At 38.9% G+C, this 22,372-nt stretch overlaps 1 protein-coding gene across 2 annotated transcripts in view; it reads left to right on the plus strand.

Annotated features, from left to right (window-relative positions):
* Positions 1–22,372, plus strand: part of LOC136750837 (anosmin-1) — a 56,238-nt gene that overhangs the window by 20,280 nt on the left and 13,586 nt on the right. For both annotated transcript variants that reach the window (XM_066705950.1, XM_066705951.1), the window contains exons 3-6: positions 13,460–13,522; positions 14,032–14,254; positions 18,071–18,255; positions 19,328–19,457. In XM_066705950.1, coding sequence (XP_066562047.1) covers positions 13,460–13,522; positions 14,032–14,254; positions 18,071–18,255; positions 19,328–19,457 — 601 coding nt within the window. The remainder of the gene's footprint in view (positions 1–13,459; positions 13,523–14,031; positions 14,255–18,070; positions 18,256–19,327; positions 19,458–22,372) is intronic.

A 22,372-nucleotide genomic window follows, 5' to 3' on the forward strand; every position in this document is an offset into this window, starting at 1 on the left:
CCTATCAGTGATGTGATGAGTGTTCCCTGTTGTGTCACAGGATCTATAATATATATATATATATATAAAGACAGAAAGGCCAGTAAATTAAACTACTTCAGCAGAAACTTTTCCTTTTCCTTTGTTTGCTTTTCCCTTGGCCCTGTTGATCAAAGTCATTTTTGCAATTATCTGCAAAATTCCTTTTCATAAATGGAAACCAAACGTCCTGGCATGCGAAGGAAATGGGAGACTCCAGGAGGATCCCTCATTATGTTGTTTTGCAGCAGGAATGTTTCGGTAGGAATCCTTAAAATATATATCGGAGCTTTTAGTCAAGTCTGCCCTCGCATTTCCCAAGCGTTAGTTTTCATAGTGGGGTCAAACAATAAAATTGCCCGTTCCTCAGAAGTGGTTTGCCTCAGGGATCTCGATGTGGTAAAGATGGGTGAAAACCAGCTCTTATGAAGGACTTCACTGTTGTGTCCAGCAAGCAGGAAGACCATCCTAGGATTTGAAAAGATCTCAGGTGTGTAAATGTTGTATCTAGCAGCAAATGAACAGCATCTTCAAATTGAGGACAGCATGAAGACATTTCCTATGAAACAATTAATACGGAGCTGGATTTGTGTGTGATTAGTCAGAAGAACTCGACCTTCAGCAGATGTTCAGCATCACCGCTGGCCCTTACAACCTCATTGGGTTCATTGGGCCGCTGGAGAAATGGGATGGAGTCTCTGCCATTGCATGTTCTGTCCTTAAGCACTATAGAGTCTTTGGAGTAGTTAGTGTCTATGTACATGTTTAATATTAATGTGGGCTTTGATATAAGACTAACTTTGCATCAATTATTTCTCAGGACTGTCTGGTGACCTTAATGCTCAGCTTTGGATGTTTACATGAATCTTTTGAGAGGCTCCCAACTCTGCCTTTATCGTTCTTCAACTCTCAGGGTGATTTATCGAGGTTGTACTCATGCAAGCAGGCATTCCTCCATTGGCAGACCTTTATACACAAGCTTTTAAATCTTTTGAAATTGTGATCTTCATGATTCGCACACCCAAGGATGTTTTCCAATGTCAGAACTGATTAGAGCAGTGAATACTATGAGTAATTCAGAGTTGGCTCAATTCATGGCCATTGAATTATTCACTCTAATATATTGCCATCACCAACCTCTTATTTTCTAAATGTCTCTTTTATAAGACTGCATGTTTCACGTAATTCTGTCCCCTTAATACATGCATTCGATTTGAATCTGCTGCTTGCAAAGCAATACCACCTTTTTCGCCTCATAAATAAGGCAACCGCATCTGATTGTGAGGAGCATTCATAATTAATCGGTCTGTCCCCTGCATCCTGTGGAGAAGGCCCTCGGAGGCTCCTTGTTGTCTGTTCCTCAAATTGCATTTAAATAAATAATTAAAGACAAAATCTAACACAAACCGAACAAAAAAGACTCGCCCAGAGTGAGCCAAGTTCCAAAGTGCACCTTAGGCTTGTAAACAACATCTGTAATAAAGCCCAAGTACTGTACGGACTCATGGACAGACTGAGAATCTTTGAATTTTTACTTTCATCACTTTTGTGAAAATTGGTGGAATTGGGAGAGAATTTGAAGTGTAAAACTTTCACTGTAGATAAAATTACATGGCAATCCAAAGGGTACGCAAATCTGGGCCTGAACCAGTTCTGTCAGTTTCCTCTAGACTGACTCAGTGATCAACGAACTCCGAATGGATGCCCTTGATAAATACGTATAGTAATATTAAACTAAACTAAGATGACTAAATTAACCAATCCCTAGAGCTGGGATAATGAATCAAATTAATCAAATCAAATCGATTCGTTTAATATTCAAAGATTGTTTTAGGTATTCGAGTTCTTGTCTCCGTCGAGTTCTTTCCCCGTTTCATGCAAAGAGCTTCAGGCAACTTTGATACATTGACTTCTTAACCTTCTAAACTCCATTTAATCACCTTGAAATGATGTAGCCCTTCTGTTAGGATAAGTATTGAGCATCATAGCCTATCCATCTGACTATATAGTCATCTCTATTTTCTCTTTGTCCTCTTCAGGGCATCCTAGCAGAGAGAGAAGATAAGTATCTGTTTTAAGAGTGAGAGCGAAGAATTGGATCATGTTTGAAAAAGGTCATTGCCAAACCACATGAAAGTCAAAATGGGGGTCACATTTACTTGGACGTAAACAGAAAACAAACGCATTTTTGAAGAGAATTTGGTTTTAATATATTTATTTGCTTGTTTTTATGGACAGGGTTATAACAAAACTCTAATACTATAGAAGATGGTGTCTTCCTCAAAACATTTCCTCATAAAGCCTTTATATTTGATATTAATTGAAGACAATCCTTCTCCTCAAAGTGCCTGTAGTGAGGTGAGTCATGTGTTCTTCGGTAAACACGGTAACCCACTACAAACCAACAAGTGTCTTTGAAGTATTAATCTCATTTATTTGAACTGAAGCTCAACGCATGATGAAAGGCAAAGAAGAACGACATCTTGAAAGCGATTGTAGCAACCTAAAGCAATTCAGTTAATCTCTGAGCCTCTTTCACAACCTAGTCACCTTGACTCCCCTAATCCACCAACACCTGCAACTCAATTCGGCATCCTTTATGATCGGCAAAACAAACACCTCCAACACCTTAAAACACGGCGGGGGGAACCGACGGGTGATGTGCTGTACATTAAACCGCTGTAAATAAACAAAGTAGGTGCGAAACATAGTCAAGTGCTTTCTGTTTGAAAAGTACGAATGCTTTGAAGAAGAAACAAACCATTGAAAAATAGTTTATACTGATCTGTACTGTAAGAGGAGGGGGGGATAATCATTTAAATACAACAACAACATGCAGTCAACATTGTACAGCACATCCCCATTTTGCTTACAAAAGCAGAGACAGTAAATGTTTTTTGCAGACCCTTTTACTTATTTAAACCTGTGCTGGTAATAGTAGACGTAAATAGTTAACCAGTACGGCTCTTGGGTCATGACTGTAGCTCAGGGTAGGTCTGTCCTCTGTTCAATTATATTTAAAAACACAGTTATCTGGAAAGAGTGTGAACCGGATTCCTCTGTCCCTGGGAGACCCGAGTTTAAACACTGATACGCCTGGACCGGAGTTAAATATTTGGAGGATAAGTTAATGCTTAGCAAAACAAATGCGCGAGGTGGGAGTTGTAATGTGTAGCATTTCATCTCCATTAGTGCCACTCATGGCAACTGCTGAAGTCTCTGAAGGCGTGTCTGTGGTTTTGTCAAGCAGCACATTTTGTGTAACTGTAGAGGCCAAAAAAAGTATATGCAAATTGGGGGCATTACAGCCGAGAAAAAGTATTTCTGACGTATAAATTCGATGTGACACGGACACCTCGCTCTTGTTGTCTGTGAATCACGGCGATGTTTAGATGTGTGTGATATAGCAGCGTGGATTGTCGTTCCCGAAACTGAAATCTCATGTGTGCGTCAGAGATTGTTCCAGTTTGATTTCCTTTTTGACATTTTGGTGTTTTGACAAACGTTCTCGGCGGTCATTTTGTTCAGTCCTGGTCTTATTTAACAAATATGAGTGACATGTACAGCATGTTTTTCAAAATGGATAAAATAAGACACAAAGTGATGTTTACAGTCCAAACTACATACCAGAATCATGTCATTGGCATTTTTATAGGTGTAGAACGTTTTTGAACAGCACATTTTTTTACAAACCCTTTGGAATGAGGTTTTGGAAATTACTTATTCTCTAGTAGCAATATATATATATATATATATATATATATATAAAAAAAAAAGGTATTATATATTTAGGTATTATTTTCCAAAATACAAACTAAATCTTGTATATTCAGTCCAGATAAGCAAAAGTAAAGTCTCCATAGGTAATCCTTTTTAACACAGATTAAATATTAGAAGCAACTTAAAATACCTCTTGTATAGGTCTAAACGTTCGTCTAATATAGTTCTTTCTCTTGTACATATTTCAGTGTGATGATTTTAGTTAAAATCAATACATTTCAATTTGCCATCCGAAGTAAAAACCAATATGGATGCATTATCAAATTAAAATCACATCTTAGCCCTGGTAACATAGGCTCTGCTTTACCCTCCCCGAGAAGGGCGTCGGACACAACACAGCAGCAGTGTGCAATGATTCATGGCCGGCCCAGCAAATAAACAGCAACGGCAAGCACTTCGACCGCATGGCAAGGCACCGCAATTTAGACAAAGACATTCCTCAGGAAGAGGGAGAGCGGGTTCAATAAATATGAGAGAGAGAGAGATGAAGACGGGAGATGGCCGTCTGTAATTTAGTGGCCCCACACTTTAGTGTCTGAGAAGATGGTGGTGACCGTGAAATAAGGAGGCTGTGTTGTGATTTACCGCTTAGATGAATAACTAAGATTACAGCTCTTTAAAAAACACAGCACAGATATTTAGCCCATGAGGTATTAGCTGTACTTCATATATATAACTCTTACTATATTCTATAACCTCTATCATCATTGGTACTGATCAGATCCACACACACAAACTCACCATTATTTGTCAATCTGTTCTATCATTTATACACTTTTATACAATAATATCAGGGAATACTGCTGTTTTATAATCATCATGATCATTAAAATACATTTGGTGCATATTATATCTTCTCCTTCTTATTGTGACTCCAGTTTTTGTGGGGTGATCTCTACTGGTAATGTTATATGCTTCACAAACCGGAGCAGAACCAAAACACTTCGGGACCATTTATGATTTTCTCTCTCTGCCTTTTTTTACCACGTTATTCAAGTGTCTGTTGTCGTGGCGTGCTGTTGGAAATTAGCGGCTTTAACAGTCTCCGTATTCTCGCTCAAGTGGCGGAGGATAATCGTGCCCTCCTGGGAAGTTTGCTCCGAGACGGCGACCCCTTCTCTCTCTCTCTGCCGCGGCGATGTGAAGAAGCACAGATGCCCGCTGCCAGAACCCAGTGCTTAACCTGACCGTCAAATTGGGCTGACAAAAGCCTTTCAGGTTTCCCTCCGCGAAACAACTGCTGCATTTTATTACAGCGTGAAATTGGAAGTGAAAGGCCCCCTTGGCTGTGACTACTTAGTAATGCAGAATATGTCACTTTGGGGGAACCAGAGCACAAAACAAAGCCGGGGAGAGTGGGCACACACATGCTTTTTTTGGGTGCTGCTGCGGTGCGTGGTCTGAGTGCTTTCGCTCTTTATTCCCGCTCTGCTCCTCGTTCAGTTGCTGAAGCAGAAATGGGCTTCTGTTTCCAAAATCGTCTGCTAAGAAGTTACGTTGGGGAAACCCAGACTTGTATGTAGGATTTTGTTGAGTCTCTCCATTCTGAATTTAATCTAACCTTTTATAAATAGGCCTATAATTGAAATACATGCATATATGCGTTTTCTGTGGTACTTTAATAAATATGTAATACTTGATTGTCGTCTACAATTGTTTGAGGACCTTGTAGTTTGTTTCCAAGATCACTTTATTAAGTGTAACTAACTAAAAGAAAATTGTTATTTTTCCACAAATTCTGTTATTTTTTTAAATGTCTCAAATTAATTATTAAATTATATTCAAAATGTTATGTTTTTTCAGATTTGTTTTGATCTGCTTTTCTCTCCAATTAAATAAAAAGAGAATAATGGAATAAAAATGATGATTTTGTATGCCGCAAAGCCAAGCGTAGGTAATTTCATTAACTGCACTTGAAAACCTTTTCACATTTTGCTCCATTCACTTCCTTTGTCAAATACAATTCACACAAAAATGCCCTTCATTCGTCAGTTTTTATGCAAATGAGCCCACTTCCATTGGTTTGAAAAGCTTTGAAATTGTCTTACAGTGAAATTAATTTCATTTTTCAACATTAATTTCTGATTTGACTTAGTACATCTGGCCTGAAGTGTTTTTAGAAGGGTCACAGTGCAAACATGGCAACAAGTAGCGTCTTTGTTGCTCAAAGTTGCAAAATAAATACCAAAAATCCAAGCTATTCAGAGAAAATATGTTCATAAAAACAGCCACTGTCTCCTTAGAACAAATATAATAATAATACATGCATTCAATATGTCATATCACCTTTTATGCACACAACTACACACACAAAACTTCAAAGTATTGAACAATTTAAATCAAAGCCAGTGCAGAGGCAGATGAAAGACAGAAATGTCAGTGTGAAACATTTTTGAGATTTGAGTTTGAGGGGTTTGAGTGTCCTATCACTTACACTTTCATAACTATTTAAAGAAGGTGTACTTACTTAATAGCCAGATACATATATATATATGATTTTCAGCTGGTTAAATATTTGACTGTTCTTAAAAATAGTCGTGGAGCGACCCGGGTTACTTTACTACGACATTTGTGATTATTGAGTTTGAATCGCGGTCACCTGCAAAGACCCGAAGCCAAGAAAATGCAGGGTGTCTAATAGTTTCAGCGCCGTGGGGATCTCATTGATCCTCTGCATGGCTGGTGAGTCTGTATCTGTTCCTGATTTGTGTCTTTCCCACATTGCCTGTTAAAGGATGATTGCGTCTAAAACACGTGACAACATGTCAGAGCTGTGTTTCCACAGTTCTGAAGAACCAAAACGTGTCGCTAAGGCTGGCAGCTTTAGTAAATCTCATTTTAATAAATGGTTCATCACATTTGTACACCCTCCATCCCACTAGTGCAGAAACACCCATCATTAAATATTCATCAATGGCTGAACCGCAAAAACAGATTATTTCTGCAGAACAGTTCTTTGAACCACGCAGGTCAGTACATGCCACCCAACCCCTCATTGGCAACAGGTTTATGACTCTTAAAACATGTGTAATCCTTTAGTACCTCTTGCCCTTACTGTGCTAAGTTCTGTTTCATCACTCATTATAAATTATGGACACTGCTTTGGAATTTCTAAAGAATTCCTACTTTGAATTTCAATCAACTACTGTAAAGGTAATTATGCTATTATGTGTAGTAAAATACTATGGTAATAGTGCCTTTAATTTTGCACCATCCCCCCGGAGACAAAGCCTTCCCCCTACTTGTCTCTTCGCAGCAACTCGTCACCCTTGAATCTAACGATATTTTCACTTAAATCTGATTATTTGTGTCATAAAAATAAATAAAATGTCAGTTGCAAATGCAGTATGTTTTGATTGCTCTTTTCAGCAATCTCTCTTCGAAACGATAAAGAGAAAAACCTTTGAAATACTTTCCTGTTGCTCCTTCTCTCTTGATTACAGTAAGTTATGTGATGAAAGAGACGGCCTCACTTAAAAGAGAGTAGAACAGTCCATCTGCTTGAAATTGAATATGTAATGCGTGTTGGATTTTAAAGGCTAGATAATACTAATAAACTACATCATTTTTGGACTGCAAAATCAGTGCCGTACAGAGCGGATGGAAGATTTCACGCGTGTGATTTGTTGTCGGAGCAATTCTTCCTCCTGAAACATTCCTCCAATGTAGCCCGACACGGCAAGCGCATACCTCTCACTTCTTCACTTCCATGTTGGCATTTGCCTTTGATGTCAAAGACTCCCATTTTTTTATAGTTTTTCCCCCAAAGGCATGAATCTGTATTGTAAGACACTGATTCTTTTAACAGGAAAATAAACATGACCCGCTGGATTACAGTTGTGTGTTTAGCATTGTGCAGCCTGGATTTGAAGGCTCATGCATGTGCGTGCTTTGGCCGTGGTTCCTGTCGTGACTCTGTGGAACGGAGCGGTCGGATGGACAGCCCTTGCTCCTCAGAGTCAACAAAGCGCTGAGACAGCTGGGCACAGGAAGATGCACAGACCTCGGACCCAAGGCACTAAGAACATGTTGGCAAGAATGGGATGCACATCTATAACATGTTTATAACAAAAGTATATCTTTACTAATTGGTGAAATAAATGTTAATTACCTCAGCGCCACAGAATCGTGTCTGAAACTCATGGTGCAGCTAAATAGTCCTCGAGCTCAGAGCACTTTTTGGGAAGGTCATTGCTAGACATTTTAAAGTAATGTGCCAACTGCCTGTAGTGTGATTGCAAGCGTAACAAAGAGGGATATTTTGCAGCTAAGTTTAAAGGATTCTCATTATGTCCTTAATATGATATGATATGATAATATGTCACGCATGTTTCTCCAGATACCATTGAAAGATTCGGAATGATCTTTTGTTCGCCTTTCACACAAAATGTGAAACTTTGGTTCATAAATCTTAAGTATGTTTGGTTTCCAGTGCCTGTTTTCGGGCATGACGGTAACCTCCAAATGTACATTTTTGTGTCATTCTTTATGTATCTGTCTGTTTATTGTAGATCGAAAACATGTAATGGTACGCACCGTCTTAATTTATATGAACAGTGGTTTAAAAAAAGACTAAAAGTTGCTGAACAGCACTGTGTAAAAATATATCAAACCTTTCCTCAATTTAGCTTCATGCTAAATCAAAATCCAGAATAAATTAAGCAATATTTCCCACATTATGACATTCCATACGGATTGCACAATTAAGATGTAGTTGAAAGATAACAGCCACGTTATTCACTCCTGTGGATGGCTGCCATCATGTTTAATCCTAACGGGCTGTATATTCTAATTCCTGCAAAGAGTCAATTAACATTCTTTTGGCTTCGCAGGGTTTATTTTCAGCTCATTTGTAATCTTTCATGAGAGGGTTTTCAGAAACTCGTTGAGAGCAGTGATTGTCATATCCAGCTATACTGGAACTTTTACATAGATGTGCATTTAATTTGTATATAAATAAAAAACAAGATTTATTTCCTGATAATATCACTAAAGGGTAACATGTTTACACAAAATAGCCGGGCCCCACCACAGAGCCTTGATGAACCCCATACTGTGCACAACCTACTTCAGACTTGTTTACAGCTTTAATGAGGCACATTGATTAAATATGAAATCAATAAAGTTTATATAAATTTAATGAAACTATTTGGTATACTACAGCTAAACATAATCTTTATTCGAGTATTACTCAGCACATATTCACAATAACCTCGTCATTTCTGTAAAGATAAACCCGTACATACATTAATTCAGAGGCAATTCCTTTTTTAAATGTTTTAAGTGAAAAACATGCAAAGATGTATCATTTCATTTAGGCAAAGAGAAACGTATCACTTACAAAATATGGATGCATTTTTATATTGATTATTTAAAGTGCTTCACATAACTGCTCTTTGCCAGACATGACAGAACATAAGAGTAAGCTACTGGGAACTAAGAAAGAAAGTAATAAAATATAAGTAAATGTACGCCAAAGCTCTATCCTGATAGAAACAGGTTCGTCCCCAAAGAAGGCATTTGTCAGATCCTTGCAGTCTTATCCCCGGCCGATCTAATTAGCACTAAAGCTTACAGCTGTGGCTACCCAACCATTCATACACGTAATCGCTGTGCAGAAATCGCGCTTGGGTAGACGACGTCACAAACGATCCCATGAAATTAAACAGACAAGTGCTAATTTTGAAGCCACAATCAGTATAATTTGGTCGTGGCAGGCAAGGACATCGCTTTCAAAAGAGGTGTGAGTCTCAAAGTATCTTGCGCTGCTGTGCCTGAATATGTGGAGCGCCATAAAATATATAAAAACGCATAAACCTTTCACTAGGTTATTATTATATAATCAACTTTAATTATGTAATTTAAAAAATATGTAAACACAAAGAGTGGAGTTTAAAGACAGTCCTTGACTTTGATCCAGGCTTGTGATAGAGTAATTAAGAGTGATTTATGTTGGCATGCTTTTTTTGTGTGTTTTTTTCCCCCTCCTTCACAACAGGTGTCCTTGAAACACCTTTCTGTTTGAGGAGTTCAGTAAAGAGATGGGTGTCGGTCTGGGGTTTTCAGTCATTACCTCAGATTTTTCTTCCTGCAAGCTTATATTAAACACCTGCAGTTTATCTTGAGATCAAAGGATACGTACATAGTTGTATAAGCATTATAAAGTAACATTATCTATTTTGTGTCACAGCTGAAAAAATGTGGTATCACGTTGCCTGAGCCTCAGAAACAATCACCTACTAATCAGATGATGAAGTGTTAAAGCGATATTCGATTTTTGTTTTTGTTAGTTTGTAGTGGCAATTGAGTGCCAATAAAATTAATTTAGTTATTAATTTCAGATAGTGAGCCTAGGAGAAGTTCCATGCACTCGACTCTATCTTTGTGCCAACAACTTTTATAATGAATAGAAATATAAAAATGTTTCCAGATGCCGTAGACCAGGAGTAGCAATAGAAGAGAAGTTGATGGACAATACGGATTTATAGACTTTTGTGTGTTTCTTGAATAAAAAACTTGCAATTATATATTTTCAAAGTTCTGGCATTAGATTGTTATTATTAATTAGGAGGGAAACTCTTTTGTTAGTCTATACAAATATGATATCATTGTTGATTTATTCCGTTTTAGCATGATAGATGGCACAACATTTGTAGAATATTAAAGTCAACATTTTAATACCCTGACAAAAGGCATGGGAGTGCATATTTTTTGTAATACCCTCCCTAAAACCTTGAGGGTTTTATAATCAGACACATAACTACCCACCTGAGGCAGAAAGGATTTGTCCCCCAGCCTTGGGCTTTTGAAGAGTAAGGTTTGTAAACATCTTTGTGTAAATCGCAGTTCTTGTTCACTGTATATTTAATTAGTGCAGTCATACAAGTGTGGGTTAATGTGCTTGTACAACAGTGTAAAACAGGATTCAAATCCCATAAAAACAAAGAATATTTCTAGACACATAAGGTTTATTTCACTCAACTTATATATGTTCTGTATGAATGCACAAGTGGAGGTCCTTCTTCAAGTAAAACCATGTAAAGCAGCACACTGTATACAAAATATGAAGACGTTTGTATCGCCTGTGTTTCAGGTTTATTAAATATCTTACTTTGCTTGAATATGAAACCTTCTGCCACTGAAAGGGGACAATGTATCAGCTCAGAGAGGACGTGCACAGTCTATAAACAATGTACCACATGTTAAAAATACAGCAGCGACACAAATACAGACAAAGCAGGACACACTGAGCTGCTGTGACCCTTGGGAGCAGGCTAGAATAATGGTACTTAATATATAAGAAACATAAGAACATAAGAAAGTGTCCAATCGAGAAGAGGCCATTCACCCCATCGTGCTCGTTTGGTGTCCATTAATAACTAAGTGATCAAGGATCCTATCCAGTCTGTTTTTGAATGTTCCCAAATTGTCTCTTCAGCCACATCACTGGGGAGTTTGTTCAGATTGTGACGCCTCTCTGTGTGAAGAAGTGTCTCCTGTTTTCTGTCTCGAATGCCTTGAGGCCCAATTTCCATTTGTGTCCCTGAGTCTTGCATACAAGTTGGCCAAGATTGTGTAATCCTGCAAATTGGAAAATAGACCGGGGCACTAGACCTTGGAAGACTGCAGATCTTTCTAGTCCATCTCTGTCTCGTATCGAGCCTCTTCAGATGGACTAATGTGCTCATGTTTTAGACTAGAGGTCAGGCTGTGCCATTATGACTGATCCTCCCATATGGCTTAAATTTCAGATAACATGACTCATCCCAGAACTTTCTAAACCATCGGTTTGAATTGCTTCCATCACTCAAGTCTCATTATTTTCAAAGTCCCTGGATAATCGCTAAACGGTGTTCTGAGAAGTGGTGAGTAACTGAAGTGTTGCACAGAGTTGTATTTCACTATGTATCTACGTTTTATCAGTATATCTTCATGTACTTAGTTTGGAATAGGGGCTCTGTTTAATCTTATAACAAACAACAAAAGTAAATCTGTATAATTTCCTTGGCAGTCGTGCCGTTCTGCGGGTTTGGACGATTTTCCCGTTTGGTCGTGGCTCTGGTGGAGCGCAGCCAACGCGCTGGGGCTGATATTGAGGTTGTGATGTAGTGGTATGCATTTTGATTGCAAACAGAGAGGCGGGCCCTGATCGAAATCGCTCCTGGGAGGGACGTCGGTGCTGTGAGCGCACTGCGATACTTGAAGAGCAGTCCTGTGTTGTGGTTGTTGGCTGCAAACGTATTATTTCTGGAGGACAGTTGCAGTTCTGGCACTAATACTGTTGCTAAATTGCAGCGGACGCGAGTTAATTTAATGTGGAAACAAGGTTTACATTGTTGAGGTAACAACTTGCATTTTATAAACGTTACATTACACTCGTTACAGTCTACAAATGATTGTGTACGCAGTGTACATGCTGTGGTCATCTGCCGTTTTTAACCTTGATGAAGTTGTGTGTCTAGATAGACAGACAAAGTGAGTTTACAGTCACATGATACATCGTACCCTTCATTGATTAGATACAGCTACACTGTTTGAAACAAACAAGCACAGCAGAATACAATACACAACGTGCATTAGTGTGGTTTCGCCTGCCAGACTGGTGAATTCAGTTTAGTGTCAAAACTGTGGATAGACTTCATCTGTGTCAAATTGGAGTGAATTCGAAACTGCTGCTAACTTTCTAATATTAACTGGGAACGGCTTGTTAAAAGTCCTCAGTGTTTGTATTTATGTATTCTTTTCCAAACCTTAATGTGTTTCCATTTCATTGAGAAGGATTTGTGTTATTTAGTTTGTGGATCAAGATGTGGGGAATAACAATTTTAAATCATTGTTTCCAATTCAAATAACAATTTCAAAGTGTTTGGCAAGTTAAAGACAGGACAGAATTAATTTGCTTGTCTGGCTGGGTGTTTAATCTGTTTAAATACTGGGGATATTTATAGTATTGTCACACAATCATCTTTTAAAGTGTATGTACAAATGTTCAAGCACCTGAGATCTCTTGCCCGTTAACGCTAATCAGATTTTGCTTTTGTGGAGTTTGAGTCCTGATCTGCTGACACAAATCATTGACATTGTCTCTCAGCCACCTGAACGGCAGTTTGAACATATTTTACTGTTATTAAAAACTGGTGGGAGTCTTTTAAAAATAAAATACACAAGTCATTGTTATTGTTTTAATATGAATCATTGTTTACCATAGCTGCTGTACAGTCCTGCACCATCGCCTACTGTAAAGAACAATCAAATTTAAGTGGACACCGTCATAATTGTGAAAGACAGGTCCGAAGCCACGCACATCATTTAGTAAACAGTATCCCTGTGTGACTAGAAATGATTGAGAGGACAAGAATCAGTAAGTGCCAAACTGTGTCCGCCACAGACTTGAAGGAAGTTTACGTTGTATCTGAAACAGAGGCTCCAGGAAGTGTGAGGAGACTGAAGCCAACCTGATCCTCCAGTCGCCATTGTGTGTACAAATCAACAACAAAGAGACATCTGTCAATCTTAATCAATATATTTGCTTTCCAGATCATTCGCCCACTGACCCGACACGCAGTAGAGGAGGTGATTGGGCTGTGGGCGCAGACTCAAGTATCGTTCTGCTCTTTGACGTGGCCCCTGTGAGACACTGACTTTCTGCTCTCGTTTGCAGTGCCTGGAGCCGTGCAAGGAAGCCTGGGACCTGAAGGGGAATCAGTGCCAGAGCTTGTGTGAGGTGTGTCCCGCGCTCGAACCCTGGCCAGCGCTCTTACTGACTGCAGTAAAACCCTCAATTAGTCGGATTTTGGGATAGAACCGTGTTGAAATGACAGTGCCCTGATGCTGGCGTTTGAAGTGCACACAATTAAAGTCCTTGGGGATTTAGCATATGTTAATGAGCCTGTGCTGTTTGCTCCGTTTGGTTTGCCAAGTGTGTTCTTGTGTTTGTTTGGTTTTGTCACGGTGGCAAAGACTTTGTTTGATTTATTTGACCCCTGACAAATGTCTGGACTTCTCACTAAACAGAGCAAAATAAATACATGGTTCACCTGGTGAAAATGCAACTATTCTAACCCTCTCAAAAGAGTGGCAATTACAGGATCATGCACTGCCTCTTTCTTTAGTAATTGTTAGATTATTTTCCATGTATTTGATTGTATTATTATTATTTTTGATATTATTATGATGTTTTTTATACTATGCCGATGTTGTGTATTCATAGCGCTCTTCTTGTCTCCCTCTTAGCCTCTGTTTCCCAAGAAGCACTATGAGTGTCTGACGAGCTGCGAGTTCCTGAAGTCCGTCGAGGCGCTGAAGCAGGGCGACTGTCCCGCCCCGGAGAAGGCCAGTGGCTTCGCGGCCGCCTGTGTGGAGAGCTGCGAGGATGATGAGGAGTGCTCAGGGGTGAAGAAGTGCTGCTCCAATGGCTGTGGCCACACGTGCCAGCTGCCCAAGAACCTCTACAAAGGTCGGCCATTTTCCGTTGCCAACTCCGGGCATTTGGCTTTCGGCTCAGGCTGTCCACGTTTATAACCGATTCAATAATTAATCTGTAGAAGAGGATGAAAAGAGACAACATTTTGGTGTCGAATGGACTTTATAAAGACTTTATTTACTGTGATACATTTACTTTAGGTCAGTTCCATTAACACAGATTAGCCTTTTCAATTGAAGCATATACATATTTACAATTCAAGCATAACATTGTATACCAGGGTATCTAAACAATTAACCCAGTGCCATTGTCATTTGTTATATTGACTTTCACAAATGACACAAAATGTACGATTGGATTTTGGAATATGTACAAACCATGGTATATATATATTGTTTTAGAAGAAAATTTTGATTTCTTCTCAGCCAAAGGGGATGTTGTTGAAGCCGTGTGATTAAATCAGAGCCTTGTTTCCTCTCATCACAGACAATGAGACGTATATCATCAGAAATGAGCCCACAAGCCACTGTGCCATAAAAATTTACATTTGTACTTTTCCTGGGATAGTTTGAATCTTGTACATGTAGGGACTGATCTTTTCAGTCATGTTTAAAAGAGAGGAGTTGTAACAACATAAATGTGGTTCTCTTAATTGTGAGTCATGTCCATCTGTTGGTTATTGGTTTAATAATTTAAAAATCCTTTTTTTTAAAATTCATATTATGCTCATGTAACACTGAGTAAACACTGTCAGCCCGAAGAGGGAAACTATATCCGTCTGTCTGGCAACACATTCAGCCTCACTCGCACCATGAGGTAGCAGAAGAGTCCGACGCTACACAAAGTAGAGATAATGAAACAGGCATTTGTTTCTATAAAGAGAAAGGAAATAGTACGTATGGATACAATTGCGAACCACGTGTCATTTTACAATTCCGATACTCAGTGGCGACTTTGGTTTGACACAGGATTGTTTGACACAGATTTTAATTTGGCACCAGCCTAAATCTGATGAGATTAAATACATATTGACATCCACTATATTGTTATAGTATAGTAAGTTTGTGAATGGTAACCTAATCATTTTTTTACGCAGAAAAGTACGAAAAGTACGGATTTTTGTCAAATAAAATAAGATTTTAAGGATGATAGTAACTCTTTCAACATGTATTAAGACCCAATAAAGACATATCTGCTAGTTTTTACACTTGCAAAACAGTATAAGTGAAAAATACCTTTTTTCTGCCGCAGATACTATATGTTTTGCTTTTCTTACGTCCATTGAACAAAACAGTGAAACTTTGCCAAACAATGAGATGCCGAGTTTGTTCTCCGCTTTCATATCATCGTTAATCTTTTTTTTATTTTTCACTTTAAGGAATAGATTATGGGCTTTTTATTAAAATTGCATGTAGCCGCAGCTGCCATCCCGGGACCTTGTGGAAATGATAGACGAGAGGAAATTCTTAAATTTCATGGTCCCGTAGAAAGTTTAGCAGCTGTCAGATTATATTGCTGTAGTGAACCTCTGCTGACATTTGGCATCATTAATTTGAGCACAAATTCTCTGCACTGTCTTTTCCACACTGGCCGGAAACGGGCGATTTGTTATTTTTGCCAACAGTAATTCTGCTTGTGCGATCCTTATAGAAAGAGTTTCCCTGGGAGTTACAGACTGAGTGAAGTAAGATTTAAAGGTGGAAACCAAGGCACCTGTGTTTGAAGATAAATATAATCAAAGACTGCTGCTGTTATCTTTAAGTGCTGATGTGAAAGCCTGGCAAGACTGCAATTTGTTGCGGATCTTAACGCTCACTCGGATGTTAGTCGCTGGCCCGGGGGCTTTGAAGAAGACTTTTTAAATGAGCTTATGTGGAGGAGAAATGCTTTGTATTTTAAAAATGGCCCATAGAAGTGCATCATTACACATTAATTGGAAGGTGGAACCTAACAGGGTAGTTATATCATGTCTGGCGCTGGCGGTTTGCCAGTTTGGAGAGATGAATCACTCCTGGTTAGGAAAGAAGTGTTGCGGGGTTTTCATTGTGTTACACTTTGTGCTGGAGGTGTGACACGTATTATAGTTGTGAAACCACTGAAAGTTGGCTGAGCTCGGTAGCCCTGAAATAAGTGCAGTCGGAGGGAGACTGATACGTTTTCAGAACCAATACTTTGTGGTATTTGAGCTCGGATTATATTTCATAAGATAGACGTCCGTCTCGACTGAATCAGCTGCTCCAAGGATTTGGCTTTTGTTGCTTTGAGGTTTGAACTTTCAATACAAAGGAGAAATAAACCGGCGTCACCCCCACCTGAACCCTGAGGAAGATGTTAGATTATTTATAGATGTGATTATAGTTCATGTTATCCAACCAGGCAGGATGTTGCGTGCAGACTTTTAAAGACTGTAATGTGTGTTTATTATTTTCTATTTTGTGTTAATAAATATGTATTAATAATAATGATACTATTTGCATTTATACCACATATACCGAAAGCCCAATGATGAAACATTTCATCTTGCACTAAATATGTTTTAACACAGAAGGAAGAGCCCATCAATTCAGACAATAAAAAGGCAGATTATCAGAGTTTCATCAAATGTCACTGTGTGTGTGTGTGTGTGTGTGTGTGTGTGTGTCTGGGTATTCACATGCTGAAAATCAGTCAAAAGGAATACTTCAAACTTGACTGCTCTTTGTACCTCGCTAATCCATCTGCACACAATTATATCCACTTGAGAGCTTTAGTTACTGCTAACTGTTGGACGTCCAACCGACCCTAATTCGGAGCACATGAAGACTATTTCTACATGTAAATTGGGGAGATTATTGTACATGATTCTCAGCACAGAACAAAAAAGAAGCTCTTGTTGTTGTACTTCACACTGAATACGATTTGCTAAGTGCTGGCCTTTTACCGAGAGAAAAGAAGACCAGAGTGAGCTACGATGGCTTCGTCCCATCATCAAGTAGAATTAGTAGCTTAGCTGTTCCTGTAGAGTATTTAAAAGGTGGAGATGGCGAACTTGAGAGAGAGCCAAGAGCTTTTTCCTTGCTAGACAAATTAAAGAATCTCTAACAAACACTCTTTCACATAATTGTGTCCCCAATAAACATATACCTTTTGTGTTAGCAGGTCACATTTGATCTACTACACTATGATGATATAATGAATGAAAGAAATCTACACACAATAGCAACCATGAAGAAAATCAATGCCACCTTTAAACGTGTCTTTAAATATGTACCAATTCTATTCAATAGAGTTCACTTGTAACCTTTACACCTTGGCCTTGTTATCCCTGTTACAACGGAGAGGATTAAGGGCAAAATAAATCCCAAGTGCAAAGATGAAAGCCTTTTCCATAGTCATTATACACAACTTTAACTGGAGATTTCAATGCATTATATTTATGTTCTGTTAGCTGAAGGACTTCTGGGGTCCACAATAGCAAAAACACGTGCAGATACTCAGATCTGACACCGTACGGGGGACAGGGAATGCGTTTATTATTCTGCTTTTCTGAAGTACACTGGGATCCTTTAAAACAAGAATGGATCTTTTAATTTATTAGTTAATGTAGGAAATTACTGCCACTGGATCTTGTTTTTCTATTTTCCTCCAGTGACACCAAATTGAAAACTTGCTCATTAAAAATATCTTGCTGTCTTGGAAAAAAAACAACATTATAGCTTCTTGTAAAGTGGAGAAACAATGATGCTGTCCTCTCTGTCCAATAAACACAGCACTATTCAACAAGATTGTAAACGTGGACTTCGGATATGTTTCATACAATCCAATTTTATAATTATTCTGGTAAATAAATATTTGATTCTTCTTCCCCAGGAGCTCCACTAAAGCCCCGGAAGGAACTGAGCTTCACTGAGCTTCACAATGGCCAGCTGGAGATCAAGTGGTCGTCCAAGTTCAACATCTCGGTGGAGCCGGTCCTCTACGTCGTGCAGAGACGGTGGAATTATGGGATACATCCCAGCGAGGACGACGCCACTGAATGGCAGACTGTGGGGCAGGTATGTCAGCTGTTGGCTTAGGAGGCACTCAACTGACATACACTCACACAAACCTTGCAAAGAAAATGTAGAACTACACTGTGAACCAAAAGTGGCAAAACAGACACACATACTGGATATTATCAAGCAGGAGAAGCCAACCAAGCATTTCACAGGCTGCAATAACCTACTTTGTTTTTACATAATACATCTAATGACTGGGCAAATTGGTCAAATTAACTAATTCCCCCAGGTCTTAATCAGTTACTCGCTAAACGACCTCTATAAAACCCACGTGATTGAATCCCTCACAGGACTGGTTTGAAGTCTCCTGTGTGTTAAAGGATAATCTATAGGACATTATTAGACATGCTAAAATAACTGCAGTGGGAATAAAATATATTTTTTGTCATTGTTATTGTAATCATTATTATTTTTAAATGTCTAGATATGAGGGAACAATAACTGAACCCTTTAAACGCCACATTTATATTTCCTCGAAGTCGAATTTTAGGCTTTATAAAAAGTTCCAGTCTGGTAGTAAGTGTCCATTGATCACACAGCATGTTTCCAGCGTGGGCATCAATCCAGCTTTACTGCTAAATCCCCACAGCAATACCTCACCTCTCCCAAAGTTGTGTGGAACCAAAGGAAATCTGTCGATGAGTTGAAAAGATACTTAAAATGTAATTTCGCCTCCAAGGCTGCAGAACGCGCCGTCATTCATGGTAATATGATTTACAGAACTGCGCTCTGCTGGAGGAAATGAGAAGCAGGTACGGAGAAAAGAGGGATCGTTTGTGTCACGGGCAGCAGCTTATGATGGGTAGAGAAGCCCAGCCAACAGCGACACAATGTTTCCCATGATAAAGTAGCTCTCAAAGAAGACTTGAAATTTAATTAGGAGAAAATGGCGATAGAGAGAGCGATAGAGAGAGCGATAGAGAGAGCGATAGAGAGAGCGAGAGAGAGCGAGAGAGAGCGAGAGAGAGCGAATTGATGTCGCTAGGGAGATCCGAACAGTTGTGGAGGACTATAGCTTTGGATGCTCTTGACCCTTTTGGTTAATCCTTTCCCCCATCTGTCCCCTCAGACCACAGAGGAGCGAGTGAAGCTGCTGGACATCAGAGCCAGCAGGTGGTACCAGTTCAGGGTGGCTGCTGTCAACGTTCATGGCACGAGAGGCTTCACCGCCCCCAGCAAGCACTTCCGCTCCTCCAAAGGTCTGTGTTTTTTACGCCTTTTACATTGTAGCACCTTCCTGTTGTTCCTGTATTCTTCACACTGAAACACTACGCTGTTTATCTGCGACATTTCCAATCCTGAAACAGGTTGGAATCTGTGAGGACAGATCTGGAATTGGCATGTTGGTCTGGATTTACTGAGTGCCTCGCCTCACCAACTCTGATCTTTAATACAGTTTTGTATGGTGGAGAGCTCCAAATTAGAAAGAAAAACAGAGATATGGAGTACATACAATATTTTACTATTACCACAGCAAATGTAGCTCCTTGCAAAAAACAGCATTTATTTTTCCGTTACTTCCTGGTAAAACTGAATAGTTTAAAACGTGAAAGGATGTTAAAATGTTTCAATAAGGCTTGAAAGAAACTGAGCTATATCCCATAGAAAAGCTGCTTTATGTGTTGCAATTATTCTTGATTCATGATTCTTGATTCATGATTCTTTTTTAATGCATGTACAATACATTTGTTTATTGTATTGTATGAATGTGTTTCAAGCCCAATTTAAAGACGTTTGAAGCTTAGAAATCCTTAATTATGAACCTGACTTGTAGACTTTGATGTGCCGTGCATTATTTATCATTATAAATGCAACCACATGCAGCGTTTAGATATGAGCATAGATATGCAATAGCTTGCTCAGTCTGTATAAATTAAGTATACACGTGGTGCTGAATATGAAGATTACTAATTCCATACATCTTTCATCTGCGTAGATTTGTTTGGTTAATTTCTGTAAAGGTTACGGCCGCACCAAAGAGTGGAAGTATCCATATGTACCTCGCAAGAGAGGGGCAAAGCCTCTTGGGAGAAGAGCATGTTATGTTTATCCACGTCGAGCTCGGCCGCAGACACTCCTAATCAAATAAACAGAAAATAACAATTTGCTGGATTGATGCAAACCACCCATCGAATGGATGAGAGGGCTCTGCAAGTCTACCCTTGCCTAGCTGTTTTCGTAGTCATGGTATATCAGCGGGATAAGATTTGTGACCGAGTAATTTGTTTGGGAATGTGCAACAACAGTAGATGCTTATTTACACTGCGGAGATCGCATTAGTCACCGGCCAGTAATGCCAGAACCGATTGCACTCTCCACCAACCGAAATGGGTTTCAGGTGGGGAAGGACGAAATTAGCTGACCGATTCCCTCTCAATTGTGATCATTTTGTCATTAAAGCTAATTTGCTCGTCGTTTGACATCTGGTAATCCTTGACTGTAACACTGACATCATCACTCGTGAAGTCACTGTAAATCCTGCAGGTGATAGAGTTTCCTAAATGTGCTTCTGCCTCCATTCATCATGGTGAATGTCTGAATATCTCTGGGCTCACGTGGACTGCGGACTCTTAAACGCACCATTTCAGCTGAACAATCAGGCTGGAGGGCGAGAGTGGAAAAATGTCTTTACATGAAACTGGACATGATGTATTTGCGGTTCCCCATTTTGTGATTCTAGGCATAAGTAACTAGAGAGCATATTGCACCATTTCTATGTGTTTCAGGCTTTTAAAATCAGTCATTAATTATGCAATTTTACAACTCCAGCTAGCATCATCCGAAACAAACTGAATTCATCCTCATTTATTTATAACAATCTCCCTCTCCCATTAATTATTGAAGTGTAATTATAATACCGTAATGTTTCAACGCAGAGGTGTTGTAAATGTATTTTATACAGCGTTTCTACTTTACAGAAATACATTTTTAATAGTTTTTCCTTCCTTTGAAAATATTGTATAATGAACCATCTGCTAGTGCAATTTGTGCAAAACTAATGTCCCAGAAGATTGCAGAGACACCTGAAATGTGTCCATATGAATGCCTTCATAACCGACGTGCATTTAAATTGATCTGGTCTGGAGAAAACCTTATTTCTGTGCACATGGAGCATAATCACAGTGTAAAAATAATAGATACATGTGGCTTTTCTGGTTTGGCTTTAACAATCCTCATTTATATCATTACTGTGTGTTCAATTAAACCTTTCCATGTACTGATTTATTGTTTTCAGCTGAGGGCCTGATTTCCCATAAAAGGGATTTCCAGGAAACATACTCATTTAAGTTATATTAAAAATAATGCAAAGGTTGTAAAATCAATCGTTAATTACCCTAAATTCAGTAATTACTCAAACACACGAACATGCTTATACTGTACACAGAAAAGCCTTCCAAAAACTGATTGTAAAATATAAATGATCTTAATTTGGAAATCTGGAAAAGAACAAAACAATGAATGAGTAGATTTATTCAGGACTGTGGTTTCTCATTTTTTTAACCATTTGCCACCAGCCTAATCAGATATAAACGTTAAAGCTAAAATGATCATAGCTGTGTAAAAACATGTATGAAGAACTGAAAAGTAGAAGCTTCTTGCTGTAAAGATGACTGGAGAACATTGTACTTCTGTGGGAATATATCCGTGCCTTTACAGTAATGTCAAACAGCACCTCTAGAAACAGTCTCCCCAACGCCAAAATAAATGTTAATGTCTCATCGTGCTTCTTCACCAATAAGAACGATGCCGTCTCATAATGGTTCACTCTCCATAAAAAACAAAGTGATGGGTTTGTGTCTCACAGGATGCCTGACACTCTTTAAGACCAACATTCTCCCACACAGTGTGGATTTACACAAGCGAGCTGTGGAATCACTTTGTTTTGAATTCACTTTTAGAGTTTGAAGTGGTTTATGATTCAGAATTACCCCCTAATAACTGTAAAAGATTGTTATGTTAGCTTTCATGTGTGTGTCAACGTGGTGTGGTTGAACGGCAGCAGATGGTCGGCCTACATCACAGCAAATAGTTTTTTTTTTTTTTAATGAAAGTAGAGGCCGGTTAGGGAGCCTACAGAGACAGCTCTGGTAGATACAGAGTTTTTCTGCCAAAT

Source organism: Amia ocellicauda, chromosome 6, assembly GCF_036373705.1.
Source record: "Amia ocellicauda isolate fAmiCal2 chromosome 6, fAmiCal2.hap1, whole genome shotgun sequence".
Classification (NCBI taxonomy): domain Eukaryota; kingdom Metazoa; phylum Chordata; class Actinopteri; order Amiiformes; family Amiidae; genus Amia; species Amia ocellicauda.